This window comes from Ochotona princeps, chromosome 9 (assembly GCF_030435755.1).
Source record: "Ochotona princeps isolate mOchPri1 chromosome 9, mOchPri1.hap1, whole genome shotgun sequence".
Taxonomy (NCBI): Eukaryota; Metazoa; Chordata; class Mammalia; order Lagomorpha; family Ochotonidae; genus Ochotona; species Ochotona princeps.
Window position 1 is genome coordinate 36978106 of NC_080840.1, and position 21684 is coordinate 36999789.

Sequence of the window (21684 nt, forward strand, 5' to 3'; positions counted from 1 at the left end):
CCTTCTCTCAGGACAGTAAATTTCACTGGAATCCGAAGTGATTGTTCTAAAATGCAATTGAGAAAACTTCTTGTCTTTCCCAGACACTTGACAACATGCTGGATACCTAGTCAAAGCCCAGCAGGCTCCTGTATTTATCAGATAGATAGAAAATGGCCTAAGAGGACTTCATTTTGGGTTTCCCCTCAGAACCACCCAGATAACTTGTTGCTGTCTGTTCCAAGGTGAAATCCTACAGGTCTCTCCAACTGGGGCTTGGTAGGATGTGTTCCTCAGCAGCCCTGATACAGCTGGCAGGATGATGATCACGACCTGCCTCGGTGAGCAGGAGGCAGGAGCATGAATTGTATTGTATTTGGCTGTTGGCTTAAATGTGGTCCTGCCTGGAGATCCTTCGGAACAAAATGTGAGACTGAATCCCTTTTGTTAAGGACAGATAAGGGAGTGCATTGAGCTCCATGGAAAACAGACAGGAGGGCTCTGACAGATGGGGAAGGAGGGAGAAGGGGGGAGCACCCTCACAGCAGGGGGCCAATCAGGAAGTGGGTACTATAGCAACGTGCTACGAATTAGAGGAATTAGACATGTGAATTAGAGGATGACTGGATTCACTGGGTCTGCCCAGGCAGGGTCCCTGGCTGGGTCTTTGTCAGCTGCAGGCTGATTTGCATTGTGTAGTTTGACAGTGTGGTTGCTGGGGGCAGCTCTGTGCAATGGGATGACATTACTCCTGAGTTTCATTGTGTGTCCACAGACACAGACACCAGTGGCATTCCTAGGAGGGAGGGAGCCACTCCAGGTTCAAGCAATAGGTAGCAAGTATTTGTTTTGTTTGAAGAGACTTTTAAAACAATAATAGATCTGCTTTAAAAAAATTGTTTGCTTTAAAAAAAATTGTTTGCTTTTTATTATTATCATGCCCCAGCAGTCCCAAACAATGTCCGTGATAAAATACTCCTCCCTCATGGGGGCAGATTTCTCCCAAGCTGCCCCAGCCTGTCCTTAATAGCCACCAGGATAAACAAGCCCCAGGTGGGAGATTCAAAATCTGCAGGCCAGTCAGCAGAGGCAGATGACTCCTGTGATAAGATCATTATTTTCAGTCAAGAGAACTCCACTTAAGTGCAGAGATGGTTCATCTGTCCCGGGCACTTTTAAGAAGTATGTGTGTACTCACTTATGTGCAAGACAGAGATGGAGATTTCCCATACACTGGTTCACTCTGAAAACACTTCCAAGTACAGGGCTGAGCCAGGCCAAAGCCAGGAATTCAACCTGGGGCCCCAACATGGATAGTGATCCAAGGACCCTCTGAAGTCCTTAACCGGAAGCTGGAAATTAGGAGCATGAGTTAGGACTCAAACATTCCAGTATGAGAGCAGGCATCCCAGCTGGGATGTTAACCGCTGTGCCAAACGCCCCGAGGTTACGGGAGTTTCTGTTAGTTTTGTATCTGGGTTATCCATGGTCACTTTGAAGCACTCCAGTATTTCATGCCTGAAACACGTTTGGCCTAGTGTTTACATGACGTTGCATCTCCCATGCCAGTGCCTAGGTTCACTTCCCAGCTCCAGCTGCAACTTGCAGCTTCATGCTAACATGAATACTGGGTGAGAGTGGTGATGACTCAGATAATTGGGTTGCTGCCACCCACATGGGAGACGTAAGCTGCATTCCCAGCTCCCCTCTTCAGCCCTGCCATGCAAGCTTTGGGGGAGTGAACCAGTAGACAGGAGCAACCCTGCAAACAAACAAACAAGAGTCATGATTTTACAATGCTTCCAGGACTAAGTGGGAATGGCTTACCTCAGGACCCTGTGAACTGTCTGCTGTGTCTGAATTTTAAAGAGACTTTCTGCCCTTGCATCTAGTACCCGAGCCAAGGTGGGCTGAACAAGGGGTCTGTAGCACAGGGTAGGCTTGTTTGCAGCCCGGTGGTCTTTTTGTGGTGATTGGCTTTTCCCACAGAAGCTATCAGGCTTTCCTCATATCCAGGCTTGGAGAACTTAGAACACTATCGACACCACATTCTATCGACTGAAGCAGTCACAGGGCCAGACCAGGTTCAAGGGAAGGAAAAACAGACTTCACTTCATGATAAGATTTGTGCTGGACACCTTTGGAAGTGTAACCCACCTCACATCTTTCCTCTATCACAAGAAGGTACCAGGTGCTTGCATCTATGGTCTTTAGCAATGATAAACATTATCAAGCAGGAAAAAAGATGGGTCTGTAGAACCTTTTCATTGAGATTATACTTGGGCTCTGGATGGAAGCAGCTCTTCAGATTCCTGAGGAGACATGGTGTTGTGGGGTGTTTAACAATGACATGTGAGAGGATATTAGGATGAGCCAGATTTTTTAAAAAATTTTATTTATTTTTATTGCAAAGTCAGATATACAGAGAGGAGAGACAGAGAGGAAAATCTTCCGTCCAATGATTCACTCCCCAAGTGACCTCAATGGCTGGTGCTGTGCCGATCCAAAGCCAGGAGCCAGGAACCTCCCCCAGGTCTGCCAGTCCTTGACTGCTTTCCCAGGTTACAAGCAGGGAGCTGGATGGGAAGTGGAGCTACTGGGATTAGAACCGATGCACATATGGGATCCCGGAGAGTACAAGGCCAGGACTTTAACCACTACACCATTGCCCCGGGCCCAGGATGAGCCAGATTTACCATAACCTATGATCTGTGTTCAATTCTGTGTGATTCTAGCACCTTGTGACTTGTGTACTCAAGTGGCCACCATTTTTGGATCATTACTGTTAAATGTCAGGCAATCCCTTGAACGGGTCTTTAAGAGCCAGTGTTGTGGGAAGTGGACTGACCACAAGATGCTTGTGTCAGAATGAGGAGCCTTCCGGGTTACTGTAATGGACGGTAGCTATGCCCTTCCAGGGTTGTTGCACGTTAGGTCAGAAAATGATTTCTCACCCAAACAAGGACTGATAAGGAGTGCTGATAAGCTCAACAGACTGCCTTTTCCCGGCAGTTCATCCACCTGCATGTGCTTTGGTTTGGAAAGTATTTTGCTAGAGCATTCATTTTCCTCTTCTTGTAAATAGCCTGGTGAGTGGGTAGGCTCCATGAGAAGGCCCAGCTTGCAGGTACTTGCGCAGAAGTGATGACTTCCTGGGTTCCTAAGAGGGCTGAGATGCGGAGCTGGGGTGCAGGGGAACGGGCTCCTAACTCCCCTGCTGGATGATTCCTCAACCTCCCTCACTTCTGGCGGAGTCTGGCGGAGTCTGGCGGGGTCTGGCGGCACAACCCCTTGGGCAAGTCCACCCAGCCTCCAGTGTTGGTTACTTCAACAGGTGGGGCTCTGCTGCTCTGAGCCGGCCGGCATCGCCCACGACGACAGGGCCCCAGCCTCTCCTTCCCAGGCCCCGAACTGGGTCCGCCTTCAAGCCCTAAGTGTATGGCGTTACCCCGGCTCTAGCTGGAATGCGGTTTCGGAGTCGTACGCGCCCCCCCCCCCCCACGACACTCAGTGTCCTTATGGTCCTTGTTTTCCAGGCCCCCGACCCCTCAGGGGTCCCCGGACGTTGGGCCCTTCCCTCCCACCCCCGGTTCTTCCCGGCAGCGACCCTCGCCCCCTCTCCGGCACGCCCGCTCCTCCTCGCCCCCTCCCTTCCGCTCGCCCCTGGCCTCCTCTCCCCGCTCCCGGCTTTTGTTGCCCGGGCTTGTCTCTAACTGACGAGCGCCTCCCCGGCTCGGTGCCAGGTCACGTGCGTTAGTGACAACCTCTCGCAGGGCGGCCCCGGGGCCGGAGCGCCGCCGATTGGTCGGGGTCGGCTTCGGCGCGGCCCTGGGGCGGGGCGGCCGGGCCGAACGCGGGCGGAGCGGCCGATCAGCTGTTGCAAGCGCTGCACAACAACAAAAGGACCGGAACGGCCGGCGGTGGCTCGGGGTGCAACGACAAGGAGGGTTGGATAGCCGGCCCGCGCCCCGAACCCGCCACCCGCGACCCAGCGAGGCGCAGCCTCTCCCGACCTCAAGCTACCTCAGCAGCCCCGCGACCTAGCGACCCTGTCCCTGCCGAGCCGGCGGCAGCCGTTTCCTTCTCCGCGTACCCCGCGTTGGGGACTTGGGCGCACGTAAGTGCCGGCGGGGCGGGCGTCCAGGGACCCTCGACGCCGCAGCCCGGACCCCGAGCCCGCCGGGCCTGACCGCGCGCCCTGCCCTCGGGCCGCCGGCGGTGCCCTCTCCAAGCCGCTCGCTTCTTGCCGCCGCCTGTACCCACGGCTGACCCTCGGCGATCCTTAGCGGCCGGGGTGCGAGCGGAGGCGGCGCGAACCTGGGCCAGGCCGGGCACCGGCGCTGGGCGGCGGTTGGGTGTTTGGTTTCTGCCTCCTCCCCCGAGCCTGGCCTTTCTTGGGCGCGGCGGACCTTCCTCCTCCTCTCTCTCCTCCTCCTGCCGACTCGGCTGTGGGATGGGGCTGCCCGTCCAGCCAGGGCGCGGCGTCGGGGGGCTCCGGGTACCGGGAATCCGGACCCTTGAGACGGTGCAGGCGGATACCCAGCGGGAGCCCAGGAGGCCATGGGGCTGTGCGAATCTGCTCTGCTAACCGCCAGCGCCTGTTCCGTGATCAAGTTGATCCCACACAGCACTAGTTGAGGTTTCACCTGTGGGCAAGAGGGGGTGGTTCTGTTTGGGATCTAATTGAGATCCTGATAGCTTGTTTAGCTTTTACTGCCAACTTTTTTTTTTAAACCACACTTTTACTTGTGTACCCGGGGTCTCACCTACCTGGTGCTAGTCGACTCTCACAATAAGCCCCCAGCAAGTGGCCCAGTTCTTTTATAGAAAGGCATCCTGAGGCCCAGAGTTTGACTAACTTATTCAGGACCGCACAGCCGATTTAAAAATCAAAATTGCAGATGGGTTTTACTGGGGGACTCTTGGTTTTTATTTCATTCCCTGATTCCTTGTGCTCAGTAAATCCAGGGTACTTAGAGGAGGAGACCCTTCGCGTCTTTAGCTCCCAAGCACTTTAGGCATCCTTTTGCCAGGGAGTGGGACTGTGACTCAGCGTCATGGAGCAGAGGTCATCCCGAGTGCTCCCAGGATCCTGAAATCACGCAGTGCTTGGTCATTGAATAGGTTTTTTCATTTGCAGGTGTGAAAAGCACGGGGGAGTTTTTTAGTCTCACTGTAGTTTCCGGGACCCTGCCTGGATCCAGGGCCTTTCTGATTTCTGTGTCCAAGGTCTCTCGTTGGCTTATCCTGTCTAGTGCTCATCTCTGCTCCTTCGCACTTTTCCTTCCAGTGACCCTGCTGCCAAAATGCCATGTAAACAGGCTGCGAATGATTACTTACTGCAGTCTTTGGGGCACTTCCTTCAGCCTTCAGGACTGCCACTGCCGAGTTTGTGGGAATAACCTCCCTTGCTAAGTAGTTGAGTAGACTGGGTTGCTGCAGAACAAGCAAAGGCAACATGGCTCAATTTGGCAGTTCAGAAGTGATGTTAAGCTGCTTGAATCAGTGCATGTATCTCTTCTAGAAATACATAGAGGGTGGTACCGAGAAGATGGGAACCTGGAGGCCACTTTTCTGTTTAACCACCTAATGTATTCAGACTGCCCCCAGCTGTCCACACATTTTCAAGAAAGAACTTCAGAGTGTGCACTTTTTTTTTTCTTTGTTTGCTTTTTGGAGCCTCCTACTGGCAGCTAAAACCAACTGAAAAGCACTGCTTGTTCAGTTTACAGAACCCAGAACTGAGGAGGGAAGGAAAGTGAGAATTGGTATGCAGTGAGAGGCCGGGGGTTGGAATCAGGTGGCTTTATTCTGTGATGCTGGCTCTACCCCTAACTGCTCCGTCACTTTCAAGCAAGCAACTTAAGTTTTCCCAGCCTCAGTTTTCTCATTTTTCTTCCACAAAGTAGGATGAATACTTCAGTTGGAGCTGTCATCATTACATGCAACGTATAGGGAAGAGACTTAATCCCAAACACAATCAGCCTGCAGTGAGCTTGTGGTTAAACTTTCCCGAGTGCTTCAAGGTGTCAGACACTCTTAAGTGCTATGCACAGTCATCCTGTTGACCAGCAGACCCTGTCACTGGTGCACTGAATGGTGGAACAGGCACTAAGTGGTCTAACTATCCTGAATCCACAGGGTTACAAGCAGCATAGCTTGAGTTGGCCAAAGCAGGTTAGCCAGAGCAGCCTTGAGGTACCACACCCCACTGCTTTTGGTGGGTCATGCTATCAAAATCGACCAGCTTTTCCTACTCACAGAACATTTCTGCTCTTGGTGTGACGTCAGAAACACTGATAATAAAATGTTAAGCAAGGTGTACACACATCCTCTATAGACTACAACTGTGATAAAAAAAAAGAAACCCACGTAGAAGCAAATATGCTACAGAAATGACAAGAAGGGAGTGATACAACAATTTTGTTTTTAGAGATTTATTACTTATTGGAAGTCAGAGCTCCTTGGAGAGACAGAGTGAAGAGATAGCACTTCCTGTCTGCTGGCTGACTGCCCAAATGGCCACAACACCCAGACCTGGGCCAAGCCAGGAGCCCAGAGTTGCTTCCAGGTCTCTGGTGTACGTACAGGGCCCAAGCATTTGGGCCATTTTCTGCTTTCCCCAGGCACATTAGCAGGGAGCTGGATGAGAAGTGTAATTGGGTCTCGAACTCATGCCCCTTTGGAGATGCCAGTGTCCTAGGCAGCAGTTTTACCCATTGTGGCCCAACACTGGCCCCCTTATTTGTTTTCTAAAAGTCGCAAAAATGCTGTTTTGATTTTACCATGAAATAGACATTTTTTTTTAATCAGTAGGATGGGTTATTTTAAGAGAACAGGCATAAAGCTATTTCCTGAACTGCTTGGACTAAGATACATTGTATCCCTTTTCCACCCTGGAGCATGCTGGCCTGGGGTTGGCAGTCTGAAAGCTTATAGGCCCAAGAAACCAGGCTACTCCAGGCGGCCGCCCACCCACCTACCTACTTACCTGCCCAACCTCTGCCTCTTTGTTCAGTTCCTGAGCTGCTTTTGTAAACTTGACCTCTTTGGACACAGGCTGCCTCTAGAACTTCTATTTTAGCATTATCTTTGCCCTGGAGTTGTGAAGGTCAGAAATTCAGTGGCCGTGTGAAGAGAGGGGTGTGAAACTATGCCTTGTTTTTCAGCTGCACATACAGCACACCCCATGGAGAACCTCCATTAGCACTGGACAGGACACAAGGTCGGGGGCAGCAATGACTGGACCCAGTGTCTAGACCATTACATTTTTCTTTCATTTTTTTTTAAGATTTATTTTTATGGGAAAAACAGAGAAAGAGAAACGGAAACATCTTCCATCCATTGGTTCACTCCCCAAGTGGTCACAATGGCTTGGGCTAAGCCCACCCCAAGCCAGGAGTCTCTTCCTGGTCTACCATGTGAGAGCAGGGTCCCAAGGCTTTGGACCGTCTTCATTTGCTTTCCTAGACTGCAAGAAGGGAGCTGGATGGGAAGTGGAGCAGCTGGGACACAAATAGGTGTTCATATGGGATCCCCACAGTGCTTGGAGAAGAAGGATTAGCCAGTGGAGCAATGGCTGGTTCCTGAGCCAGTAACATTTTGGGGAGATTTTTTTTTTTCTAGATTAGCACTGCTCAGGAGAAATAAGAGATTGTGAACCACATGTATGTTTTTCTGGTAGCCACATTAAAAAGGAAAAAAAGAACAGGAAACATTAATTTTATTGATAATTATAACTTAACAGATCCAAAATAATCTCAACATATAATCTACATAAGATTTTTCCTGAAGTATTCTGTTGAGGGTGGGCTGGGATACCGAGGCCTTGAAATACAGCCCCATATCTATTTTATATTTATAATAGGTTTCAGCCCAGCTGCAGGACTAGTATTGGGAATGCTTGATCTGTACTTGCATGTAAAATTTACAGTGGAAGAAGTAGGTTTATTCACCATGATTATTTCTGACATGATTGAAGGTTTTCCAAAAATTGACTCAGTTATCAAATTTTAAGTGTAAGTGGATTAAAGTTAAGTAAAATCCAGTTTATCATTCATATAAGTCAAACACATTTCATGTGTTTGTTCATCCAGTGTGTCTGGTGGGTAGGGTTTTCCAGTTGCTTCTGACCCCTTAGTGATACCACACCAATCTCAGCTCTCTTCATCAGGTTAGAAGTTCATGGGGAAAGAGGACATAAATAAACAGTCTCCCCATTTTTCTGATGGCACACTGAGGCTTAGTACCAGAAGTTCTGATGCCCAGGCAAGTGCTCCTACCTAAGGACTCTGCCCTCTTGCCCTGCTCCTTCCTCTGCCCTGCCCTGCCCTCACCTGCCTCTGCAGGGGCTTAGTGTGAATGCCGACAATGAGATGCAGGATGAGGACTTGTCTGTCTCTTTCCCTGCTGCCCGCCTGACAGTGGTTGTCCTTACAGGGCCATGGCACATCAGGAGGCAGCCTTTGACCAGGGAACCCATGGGGCATTGCAGGAGCTGCTCTGGAGGATGCTCTGCCCTACACAGTTGCATGGTGTGCAGGCATGCACACCTGCCACTCTGTGGACTTGGCTGCTATCTCCAGAGGGGCCCCAGCATTGTCTTCTGCCTTGCACCTGGGCTGAGCCCCAGTGTCTTAGCCTCACCCAACGACAGGTAAGGGGAAGACAAGAAGAGCAGAGGCATCTCCCCTCACCACCCAGGCACTGTAGCTGTAGTGGAGGCAGGGCCTGAGGACTGCCCTGCACTCTGAAGACTGGCATGGTTCTCCCAGCTGGCTCAGCTGGAGTAGCATCACACTTGAGTCTGCTCTCTGCTCCAACAATGGCAGAAAAGTGGTGAGAAGGTTTTGCAGATTGCTTTTTCCCTCCTGGTTCAGAAACCCTGATTTGTATCAGAGCTGGAATTGCACAAGATTGGGAGGGAGGAGGGAAAGGTCAAGGGCTATGACTGCCCCGCAGCCTGAGGATACGATTGCACAGTCCGCTTTCCTCCTCACTTCTCTTACCTGGAGCATGAAGCTCAGCCTAGATCCGCAGTCTTGACAGTTTGGCTGTGTTGCTTTCCAGAAGGTTTCAAGACTGGTTATGCAAGTGACACTTCCTGTTTACCCGCTTGTAATAATTAATGGCTGAGGATGGTGAGCTGTGGCCACAGAAGTATTCTTCTATCATGTATTTGAGATGTTTTACTCCAGCGCATGCCAACCAGCTGTGGTTTGCACAAGGAATTGAACCAGGGGGTCTTAGCAGATGATTGTTTGGCACACCAGGTGTCAAGAGGGTGAAGTTATGGGCTCAAGGCTGATGCTTATGATTCATACAGATGTTGACCAGTGAGGTGCCTTTCCCCATCCCTGAGTGGTCCTGGCCTCTCTGGTTTCTGTCACCCACTCTGGGTTGGCAGCTCCCAAACCTGCCTCCAGCTGAGAACACATCCTGCACTCCAATGCCCTTATCCTCTGTGCCATCTTCAGCTGTGCCACCTTGGAGAGTGCCCAGTGAGCCATCAGCAATGTCCAGCCTGTTTTCTGCAGCAATCCTAGTCCCTCCCTTAAGCGATTCCCCCATCTCTACCAGGTAGGCTAGAAACCTGGATCATGCGTGACTTTTCCCTCCCCTTCTGGCTTAAATATTCTTCAGTCCAGGCCGAAGCCAGGAGTCTGTAACTCTATCCAGGTCTCCTGCGCTTGGGCTATCATCTGCATGTTTCCTAGGTGCATTGGGGGTGATGTGAAAGTGCAGCAGCCAAGACTTGAATCAGCACCCGTATGGGATGCCTGCTTCTTAGGCAGCAGTTTAACCCACTATGCCACAGTACTGGTTCCTCCCCTGTGTTCTTGCTCTCTCTCCCTTGGCTTCTCAACCACTTAAGATTAGTGATTTATTGCCAGTCTACCCTGCTGAGGTGAGGACCACTGTGTCCTCCTCCTCCCTTGACATTCATGCCAGGCTGTCTCTTGCTGTGCGAAGGCCTTTCCCAGTGCCCTTTCCCCTGAACTAAGTGTACTGATAGGTTCCCAGTAAATATTTACTGACTAGTAGTTGACCGGGATGGAGAACTGTGCCAAGTACCTTGCAAGGTGCATGGCTTAATGACCTACATTTCTCATTTAACGAGAGCATCAGGGAAACTGTTTCAGAAGTGGTTTTGGCAAAATTGGGAGTGACAGCAGGCTGGCTGAGTGAGAGTGAGGGGGCAGGAGGTGGGTTTGGGCCCCAGTCCACAGGGCTTGCTGAGGGCGTGAGTGACAGGGAACAGGACAGTTGCTGCTGTTTGCTAAGGGAGTGAAGGGTAATCAATATGTAGGAGCAAGTTTATCAGGGGAAATGAAAAACTCTCTTTGTTATGTAATCAGGCAGACATGGATACATCAAACTGGAGCTTGAGTTCCTCAGAGGTCCCTGAGGTAGGAACTCTACCAACTGAGGATGTGTAGCTTCCTAACTGGCATAGCGCCTTGCAGCCAAGGTGGGCCTGGTGCCTGGGCCTGCCAGCTGCAGCACGGTTTGCTGAGCCATGACACAGGAGTGGGATTTCCAGAGAGTTTCTTGTTGCCCAGTGCATTCACCTGTAGTGTGCATGTCTCCATATCAGCTGCAGGAATTGTTCTGGCAACCAGAGTGTGCTATTTTTAGAGACTAGTAGTGTACATAGGTGTGACCACTGGCCTGTCCAAGAAGTACAGCACAGAGAGATGCAGCCAGGGACAGAGAGGGCCTGGCCCAGTGGTGTGACCAGGCCGCAGAGCTGGATTCACCTGACTTGTGCATAGTTGAGTATCATAGACCAAGGACACTGATAGATATTGAGAAAGAGTTTTGTAGTTGGAAATCATTGTTCATGTTCATCCCGTATAGGAGTACAGATATGAAGAAGACCCACCTTATTCCCACTTACTTCACACTCAGATATGTACAGGTTACGTTTGAATACTTGATTCATAATGACTTGTAAATAAGGTTGGATTTCTTGCATTTGACTTGCATGGGGGGAAGTGGTCATAGAATGTAGGCTAAGGCATGTGCTTCTAAGGGCGTGTGTGTGTACGTATATACTTATAAAATACTTGTGCTGATGCCTAATATTACCTTTTCTTTCTTTTTTTTTAGGGATAGTAGTTCTTGCTGTTTTTCACCTAAGTTGAATAAGCACCTTGCGCACTTTAATTTCTACTCAGAGCCATTCAGACTGAAGACAGAATTTTGAAATCTCAACTATAAAGACATCCAGCCAAAGTCTCAATATTGCCTTAACAATGTTCCAGAGGCTGAATAAAATGTTTGTTGGCGAAGTCACTACATCTTCCAATCAAGAACCAGAATTCAGTGAGAAAGAAGATGATGAATGGATTCTTGTGGACTTCATAGGTAAGGAACTGCCCATGGTTAGTCTTCACAATGAAAGTGGCAACACTTGCCTTTGAGTTTTTGTAGATCTGAGTTAATACCTCCGAAGATCTTAAGCCTTGGAAGTAAGTAAACAGGAATGTCTAAAAATAGATTGCAGGAAAGAGTTTGGTGCCAGATGATCAGTCAGTGAAATTGATTGACGTCAGACTGTCCACTGTTGCAGCATTTAGAGCCTGATACTCTCAGAGGCCCTTGAATAGGAACAATTCCTATCCAACAGGCAGTAGTCCATGGGCCCCAGTGTTCAGGCAGCAGAGCAGAAGAGCCCTGAGACCTTTCCAGAAAGTCAGTGTACTCCTTCCCACATTTTAGCCACACACACAGTGCTAGGAAATGATTGTGTGATTGTTTTGAGTGCCTAGAAATTATCTTATTCTGACCCATACCAAGGGAGGAATGTGAGCACTAACAGTATCATCTCTTTTCTCGGCTGTGACTTGGATGGACGTCTCCATGGTGACTTCATGATGTGATAATTCCCTTCCCATGGGACTTCGCTGCGACGTGGCTCACCATCCAGATACCTGCGCTGGTTTCCCAGCAGAGGAGGAGGAAGAGGAAGATGACATCCATGAAGAGCCACCTACTGAGCATCCTTCTGTCTTCTCCTGTTTGCCTACATCTCTGGAGTGCTTGGCTGACACAACTGATTCCTGCTTCCTCCAGTTTGAGTCCTGCCCAATGGAGGAGAGCTGGTTTATCACCCCTCCCCCATGTTTCACCGCAGGTGGATTAACCACTATCAAAGTGGAAACAAGTCCGATGGAAAACCTGCTCATTGAACATCCCAGCATGTCTGTCTATGCTCTGCACAATTCCTGCCCTGGTCTCAGTGAGACCAACTGCAGGACTGAGGAATTTCAAGATCCGGGTAGTCCCAGGTGCGTCATCCAGCATGTTACTCTCTGTAGGCAATCTGCTTTGGGTGCATTTCATTTGTTTCTCCTTAAAGTGAAAACTAGGCTTTTAGAAGATGCAGAGCAGTTTTGTTGAGCAGTTTCTAAAAGGTTCAGCATAGTGGTGTGTTTTTAATAATATTTTTTTAAAAGCTTGCACATTTTAGATTTTTTAAAAAGTTAGTTGTAGCAAGATCCCAGTTATATAATAGAGTTCTCATACATGTAACTGTTCTGAATGGAAATAAAAGTCTGGTATTTCTCCTTAGTATCTTAGAATGTGACTGGCACATTATAGCCTGGATTATTTAGGGTATCAATTCCAACCAAAATATTGTCTTTTTTTGGTTTGTTAAAGATTATTTTATTGGAAAGGCAGATTTTACAAAAAGAAGAGATAGAAGTCCTCTATCCACTGTTTCACTTCCCAAATGGCTGCAATACTTAGAGCCCAGCTAATCTGAAGCCAGAAACCTGGAGCCTTTTCCTGTCTCCCCCATGAGTCTAGGGTCTCTAAGACTGGGGCCATCCTCCACTGCTTTCACAGGTCATCATCAGGCAGCTGGACAGGAAGTGGAGTAGCCAGGACACAAACAAGCACCCATATAGGATGTTGGCCCTTGAAGGCTAAAGATTAGCTAGTTGAGCCATCATACCAGCCCACAGAATATGATGTCTTAAAATAAACTCTTATTTTCTTCCACATAGTCTTAGGTTACATCAAATGGTACTTACACTTGAAAACCTAAGTAAAATGTCTGAAGTGTAAACTAAGATGACAGCTTTAACAAACTTGCTTATAGTTATTTTCTGCATATAGGAAAAAGTTCACATTGAAATGAGGTTTTGTTACGTGGGTTCCAAGTGGTGTGAAGTGGTAGTGTGAAGTTGGAATGGCAGGTGGGTGGAGACCCTGGTTAGTTCAGGGAGATGCCCAGTCAGTGAAGACAGAATATTCCAGAACAAACTTAAAAGACATCCTCTGGCCTTTATCCAGACATCATATCCAGGGAACATATCTGAGGTGGCTCCCTCCCTCTAAGGTGAAGTCCTTTGTCAGGGTATTTGCCTCAAAGTCCAGACAGTCTGTCACACATGGCAGTGGAATATTCCCCTTGGTGTTAGCATGGAGCGGGTTGAGGGGATGGTAATATTGGCACTGGTTCCATTTCATTCTCTCTTGGGTCAGGAGTCCAAGTGAATTTAAATCCTTTGGAATAGATGAAAATATTCCAGTGGTTAGTGCTGTCAACTAAATGCTTCTTTCCACTAACTAGACCATTGTGTATATCTTCTGTTTCCTGTTTGCCAAATACAGACAAGGCTCAGGCAGCTCATTAATATGTTAACTTTGCGAGTGTGTTGCACTCTCAAGTCCCAACATTGTAGAGGATCTTTTGGAGGTCAAATTATTTCGTTTTGTTTGCACCAAAATGACAATTCATTCATATAGCTACATAATTCCAGGCCATACACTGGGTAAGGTGCTTAATGGGAAATGCTACTTTAACTGGTACTTTATTCAATTTGTCAAGAAGCGTTTCAGGCATTCCAGCAAACATTTTAAATATGGCATTTTGGAGGTGATGTTGAATTGTTTATAGTTCTTCAGCTTGATTTCTTCAGTTCCCCTAAATCTTTGCATCTTTTAAGCTCACCCCACCCTTAAAGAACTGTATGAGAATTTAGCATGATTAGTCAATACTGGAAACTTACCAGCATTGGTTGCTGTTCAATGGTTAAGCATGTATGTGAGTGTACATATGGTCAACAGCTTTGCAAAGCCACTTACAAAAGCAGTACTTGTGCATTGCAGAACATGCAAATATGTAGACATGTGAACTTCTGATGACTGCCCAAATGTGTGTGGTTACTATCCTATGGCTTTTCCTTCCAGTTGTCCAGTGTGTTCCCTTGTTTGGGCCCGCCCACTGACCCCCTATGCATTTCTAACCTCAGTGGGACTGTGTTGTATATACTCCTACTACTTGCTACTTTCAACAGTGATATCCACCATTTTGCATCAGTAAATGTTTTTGTATTACTCAAACCACTCTCAGGGGTCCCTGGTAGTACCTTTGGTATTTCACTGAGTTTGTCCAGACTGCCTCCAAAGCACCCGATTGTAAATGCATCTACAATTTTGATGTAGTCAGAGCATTGTATCTTGTTTGTTTTTGCATTCATATATTGTAGATTTAACATAAGATAGGTAGTTTTCCATATGTAAATGATGAAAAGAATACACTGAACTTTATATGGATTCTTCACACAAGTCCTGTTATTGCAGTTGTTAAAGTAGCTGAAAGATTATTAGCATTCTTGTTCTGAAATTTGAGGTTCTTATCAGGCAGACCGCACTGAATCAAGATGGAAATTGGGTGGTACCAAAGGCAGGTGAATAACTGTAGTAAACAGCTGTGTCTTTCACAGATTACAATGCTTCTGTCCCATCTGTCCTCAGGGATAGTTCAATAAAACACATAAAAGTATGCTGCTTCATAATTAGTGTGGGCTCTTGCATGTGTGTTTTGTTGCATTGTAGCCTTTATAGATATTGTTTGTTGACATTTATAAACTATTATGATGTCAAGTAAAACTTGTGTATGTGACTTCAGTGACCCATAGTAAGGCAGCTTGAATAAAGTTGACCACTTCCTAACAGTAAAATTAAAGTAGCATTTTAAAATCTTACTAGTGATTTAATAGTTCACCATTTAACATTTGTAGGGCCAGGAAAAGCTGCTTATAAGACTCATGGATGCAGAGTAAGTATCTTCCCTGTGAGACTGGGTGACAGGTGCTGTCAGTCTGTGTAGGAAGACCCAGGGCTCATGCCCACTTTTCAAAGCTCACTCTCCATTGACTTTGTAGTCTCTGAGTGTGGCCTATTGTAGTTGTATTGTAAAACTCTCTAAGTCCATGTTGAAAGAGAACTGTTTTCCTCCAGTGATGCTAAGGCAGAGCAGATAACTGCTTGTCCTGTGGAAAATCACCATGAAGTGCCTTAGAACATTTTGTGCCATGTGTGAATACAGTTTGGATCCCTCATGTCTGATTAGCTTTCATATGGAAAACATAATAGGGCTCAGCACGATAGCCTAGTGGCTAAATCCTTGCCTTGCATCTGCTGGGATCCCATGTGAGCACTGGTTTGTGTCCCAGCTGCTCCACTTAGGTTTTCTGCTTGTGGCCTGGGAAGACAGCAGAGGATGGTCCAAGGCCTTGGGACCCTGCATCCACTTAGGAGACTTGGAGGAAGCTTCTGGCTTCTGGCTTCAGATTGGCTCCATTGTAGCCACTTGGGGAGTAAACAGTAGTTATTCTGTAATCTCCTTCTCTTGTATATGTGCCTTTCCAATAAGAAAAAAATAAATGTTTAAAAAAATAATCATACTGTGTTGTTTTTTTTAAAAGATTTATTTATTTGCATTGGAAAGACATTTACATGGAGAAGGAGAGCTACTTAGAGCAAGAGAGAGAGAATCTTTCTTCTGTTGGTTCACTTCCCAAATGGCCACAATGGCTAGAGCTGGGCCAGTGTGAAGCCAGAAGCCTGGAGCTTCTTCCAGGTCTCTCACGTGGCTACATAACTTGGGCGATCCTCTGCTGCTTTCCCAGGCCATCAGCACAGAGTTGGATCAGAGGTGGAGCATCTGGGACACAAACCAGTGCCAATAAGGGATGCCAGCACTTGAAGGTGGAGCACTAGCCTATTCAGCCACAGTGCTGGCCCCATACTGTATGTATTTTAAGATTACTTGTCCTTTAAAAGGATCTTTAAAATGTTGCCATAAATGATATTGCAGAATATGGCATGGTGTGCTGTGACCAAAAACAGATGTGCCTTCCATGATAAGTGGTAGATTTTTATGTGGAGAAGTGTTCAATGAGTGGAATTTTCTTATGCTTAGTTCTCTTAAACATATAGAATGGAAGGCTTGTTTCCTATTTCACTTCCGGACAAAAAAAACATCTGTGAAGGTACTGGTGACACAATGCTTTCTAATCAGTAAAAACTAAGAACGAATATACTCTTTAAAGATTTTGATGAGAATTAACATATGTAATATTTGCAAAATGTTTATCAGGTGCCAATATTCAGTAGATGTTAATCCCACTCCCAGAGAAGCGTGTATGAATCTGTGCACTATAATCAAAATACAGTCCAAGTGAACTGGGGTGTCTGAGCCAGCTGGGGTAGGTGGCTTATTTCCACCGCAAGCTGGCTTCTCTGCCACTGCCCCTACCCCTACCCTCACCCCAAGTCAGTCAGTGCTCTTGTTCAGCCTTAAAGAAGGGTGTGGCAAGCTGAATTGCTAAGTGACTTTATCAGTTTCATTTCCAAATCCTGCTAACTGCATGCATCCCCGCTTTTTTTTCTGTTTCAGAGTGGAAGCTCAGAACGAGATGGAGCAGCACATCCGCTGCTATGTCGCAGCATTTGCTGCTCATGCAGCTTTTCTGGAACAATCCAAGAGCTTTCGCCCTTCCCAGTGGATGAAAGAACATAGTGAAAAACAGTCTCTGAACAGAAATAGCCTTCGTCGCCAAAATCTTACCAGGGATTGCCACTCCCGGCAAGTCAAGCACAATAGCTGGGTTGTTCACCAGCCCTGCCCGCGTCAGTACAATTACTAAGAATTTCAAGTTTGGGTTGGTCTCACTGGATTTGTGTACACACATGGATTCGTGCCATGAGCACACTGTTTCTTCACAGCCAGTGGTGACCAATCACGTTGTGGATACTTTTGAAAACCCTGTTTATGTGCCGGGTACCACATAATGCCTTGCTCCTAACATTTACTTTTTTGTAGGTTTTTTTTTTTTCAGAATATTTGTTGACATATCAATACAAGTAACAGTGTTTGGTGTTGGGGGATGTCTTTATTGACGTGTACATGAATTAGCATTTTAAAGACATGTCTTCCCAAGTATAAGAATAGGTATCTTTTGGTTTTGTTTTATTTTGTATTAATCTTCTGAGTAAGCAAAAATTTATTCTCAGGGTCAGCCATACACTTTATTGACCAGTACTTGATCATCTTTTCTGTATATAATGAATACATTTTTACACTAACATGAGCATTAACAAATGAGAGTTGCCACGGATATAGTGGAATTATGGCTGGACTCCCTTTTGAAAGAAAACTTGATACATTTCTGTGTGTGTAGTTTTGTGGGGTTTTGTTTTCTTTTTGTTTTTTTTTTTCCAGATTAGTAATGCAGTTCGTGTTGGAATTCAGGTACATTAAGCTTTAGTGAGCAGTACTTTAGTAATTGTTATCTGACCAGTGATGTGGTACAAACACTGGCAGATGTTGTGGGCAAAGGCACTGGTCTCCTCTGCAAAGGGATTATATTAGGTTTGTGAAGTGACATGTGGAAGACCCAAGTCCCAGCCTGACCCCTCTTCACCTCATATTTTAAGCTGTTTTAGTTCTTTCCTGCTAGCTCTATTGCCCACCTTGTGTGAGCAATGAACTTGGGTGCCATCTGGGCACTTGGCATGACTACACATGACATATATGTGTGTGTGCACCTGTGTGCTTGCGCCTGAGAAAAGGAGTAGTCTTCCCACATGCACTTGCATAGACAAGGAGCAGCCCTCTGCCCTCAAGCCCTGCCTGTCCAACACGGGCAAGGGCGAGGGTGGCTTTCTGGCTGGCGATGGCTCTCCCAGCACCTGAAGCAGGGGCAATGGGGTAACTTTAAGGATTCATTTTGCGTTTTTACTTAAGATACTCTGTAACCACTCTGGCCTCTGGTGGGGGGGGACTTCCACCACCAAGAGGGGAGAAGTATCACTCTGGGCCCTCTCAAACTGAACCTGTGCGAACCTCCGAGGCCTTCCTACTGACTAGTGATGGCGGGCTGGGGGCACCGCTGTCACTGCTGTTGCCCACGGCATTGGTGCTACTGTGGCCAGGGCAGAAAGTTCCACTCACATGTAGGCCAGTTGCCTTGACTCGAAGCAAAATGGACTTCCTTACCTCCAGTCTCTTCCCACTGCCGTGAGGTCTGGCTGAACCACAAATCCTCCCTGATGTCCTCTGCCAGGAGCATCGCCTGCCCAGTGGCACGGCATGGCTTGCCTGTCCATCTTCTCTGAGCCCTTGCTACCTGAGTTAGGCCAGGGAGTCTGGGCAGAGTGCCGTGTACTTCAGTACCCACAGGGCAGGGAGGGCTGGGTGCTTCTGTGCTGGTGTCAGATTCGTCTGCTGGCTGGGCCCAAGTGCCAGGATGTCTCTTTAACACAAGAGGCAAAACCCCCTCCCCCCTTCCCCCTTGTGGGCTTCCCCTTTATTTATTTGTTTTCTAACTATGGGCCAAGATTGTCAAGCTTTTGTAGTTTGTTACTTACTCGCAGTTGTTTACCAGAATTGGGAGACAAGGTGAAGTTTTCCTGAAGGCCTGTGTGTGTGTGTGTGTGTGTGCCTGTGTGTGTTTTAAATCGACTGTTCGAGGGCCATTCTTTGACTTGAAAACTGACCAGTTCACTGTCTTCTGCTGGGGAACCCAAGTGTGTGGGGGTCTCTGTGTGTGCATGGGTGGTTAGTGCCACACCAGCTACAGAAGTTTAGCCATGAGAATTTGTTTGGCAGAGAGAACAGATCTGTATATAAAACGCATTGGTCTTTGTTATGATTTTAAGATTTCCTGATAACTAAACAAATTTACATCTGTTAGTTACTGCCTCTTCATTGGTCCCAGGGCCCAACTGTTCTGTGTCCTTTTCCCAGAAGATAAGTGATTGTTGGGATTTCTCTACAGGATTAGGGTTACCAAACCACTTATGATGCCCTGCTGTGGTGTCTGTGACGTGAGTGTCTAAGGTTTCGTCTCAACTTGGCACATATTGAAGGAAATGGTTAACAGTTCAGTTGGAAGTTCTCAGTCTAGAAAAGTTTCTTAGGCATCTAAAGACATAAGACCAATAATAATACAGAATGATACTGACTTGTTAAGTATTCTCTGAAATATGGCCAAAGTACAGAGTTTACTCATTTTGCTGTTGTAAACATCAGTGGTTTACAGTGTGCTTTAGTGCATATTCCTTGAAAATGGGATCAGAGAACAAGGAGGACCCTCTGAATTTAGTAGCTCTTGTTTCTAGACTAGTGGCATAGAATGTTATTTGAAAAAAATCTGGAATATTTGGGTACACAAGCAGTGCCTCGTGGATGAGTTTCTTAGCTTTTACAATGCACTGTTTCTGAAAGTTTGTGGTTTTGTTAATAAAACATTGTCTGCCAAAGCTAAGTTTAGTTTTCTTCCTCTGCTGACTGAATTATATCCTGCGTATGTACTATGAAGCTAGCCACCCATTAGTTGTCAGTGGCAATGCATTTCATGCTTGGCTGGCTAGAGACTGTTTTTTGCAGAAGATGAAAAGTGATGGGATGTTTTTACTCCTATTGCAGGGTGCTTTTGTCCTCCTCAGTTTCCTGTACTTTTTTAAAAAAATTCTCAAGCAATCTGCTGCATTTACACTCTTCCCCAGCTGTATCAGTGCTGGGAACAGTTTACTAAAGTTCAGCATCACTTGTTTTGGTTTCTTGTGTCTGTGGCATACACTGGTTGGTCATCTGTGTCTCCATGAAAGCCGAGTTTCTTTGCTCTTTCTTGTCTTTCTCTAGGAAATGTGTTGTCTATATATCGTCTCAAAAATAAAACAAGGAAAAGGTACATTTTTATTCTCATTTTCCTTGAGCTGGAGGAAAAGAAAAAGGACTCCAGCTGGCAGGTTGACATTGAAGTCAGTTGGTGAAAAAAGCTAAAGTGTTTCTAAGATTTTTTGTTTGCTTTTAGAATCAGTTAAGAGACTGCTCCTAGTACTGGGAGATACTAGTATGTGTTTCTAGTGTTACCTTACAATTACCTTTTTATTTTACATGGCCCACCAATACTGGGTCAACACTTTTATAGAGATGGGTTCTATCATGATGGCTTCATGACCATCAGCCTTGCTGACAGATTGCAAATGGCCATCTCTACTTATTTGATTGCTTACAATGTTATATTAAATGCTTTACTCAGAAGTCCTACACATTACTCATACAGTGGGGTTAGTCCAACCACACACACATATCACTTGAAAATCTGACACCAGTGGACCTGGTGATAAGGGCCAAGAAAGAGGAGCTGGAGAGCAGACAGACTGGGACATCCACCCCCTGTAGCAGCACCCTGCATGCAGGAGGAGGTACTGGTGACAGGAGGGTCACTCCCATGGATAAAGTTCCATACATCATAGAGAATTTTCCTTAGGACATTCTTTTTAAAAACTCTAAGTGTTCAGTGCTTGGTTTTTCGTTGCATTGGCCTGAAGTATTAGTATTTGTTGTCTAGGTGGATTTGTGAAAACCAAACCAGTACTTGGGGAGGTTATGTTTGTGTGCATTCAGGCTGGGAGTATGGGTGGTTTTGTTTGTTTTTCCTCCAGAGGTTTGTTCTTTAAACAATAATTGTGGAGGGTTTTTGTTAAGTTTTTATTATTATTGTTATATAATATATATATATATATATATTTTGGTCAAACAAAATTGTGAACACATTTGCTTTTCAAGGCGGGGCCAGAGTTACAGAGATGGGAAGAGTAGTGGGGATGTACTATGTGCCTTCTCAGTGTCTTATTTTCATCAACTTGAAAACTCAAAAGGGACGTTTGGTTACATCATATACTGTACATCAATCTATGCATAAATGGCAGCTTGTTTTCTTGAGCCACTGTCTAAATTTTTTCCTGTTTTTATAGAAATTTCAATACTGATTTGTAGATGGTTGGTTTTATACAGACTGAACAATACAGCACTTTGCCAAAAAAAAAAAAAATGTAGCATTGCTTCATTGTTGTGTGTTAATGCCAGTTCTCTGTATTGGGTTCAGCAGTGTTCCGCACTGCCTGGAGTTACAGTTTTTAACCTGTCAGTAAATAAAATTTCCTTCAATTTCGCGGTTGCCAGATTCTTTTTATTATTCTCCAAGGTAGGCACGATTTGCTTCAGATACCTGCTGTTCAGTTTTGCTTACCTAAAAATGTTTACTATGCACTCTTCATCTAAAAACAAAATGTTTTAAATTTTATTTGAAAGGCAGGTTTACAGAGAGAGATCTTCCATCTACTGGTTCACTGCTAAAATGGTTGCAACAGCCAGAGCTGGGCTTGGAGCCTCTTCTGTTTCTCCCATGTGGGTGCAGGGGCTCAAGGGCTTGAGCCATCCTCTGCTGCTTCCCTGACCATAAGCATAGAGTTGCATTAGAAGTGGAACAGCTGGGACATGAACCAGAACCTGCTGGCATCACAGGCAAAGGCTTAACCTACTATTGCCACAGTGCCAGCCCCTAATGTGGACTTTAAATATTTTTTAAAGGTTTATTTTTACTGCAAAGTCGA

The 21684-nt window shown here is 46.4% G+C and overlaps 1 protein-coding gene across 2 annotated transcripts in view; it reads left to right on the top strand.

Moving 5' to 3' along the window:
• TP53INP1 (tumor protein p53 inducible nuclear protein 1) overlaps positions 1-21242 on the top strand; it is a 100019-nt gene extending 78777 nt beyond the window's left edge. Inside the window, exons 1-4 of one of the 2 annotated variants that reach the window (XM_004580610.2) lie at positions 3788-4096; positions 11092-11349; positions 11912-12272; positions 16679-21242. In XM_004580610.2, the coding sequence (XP_004580667.1) occupies positions 11238-11349; positions 11912-12272; positions 16679-16928 (723 nt within the window). In that variant the 5' untranslated portion in view covers positions 3788-4096; positions 11092-11237 and the 3' untranslated portion in view covers positions 16929-21242. Of the gene's footprint in view, positions 1-3787; positions 4097-11091; positions 11350-11911; positions 12273-16678 lie in introns of those variants that run through there. The other variant, XM_058668617.1, reaches the window with a different exon arrangement.
• Positions 21243-21684: the final 442 nt, after the last annotated feature.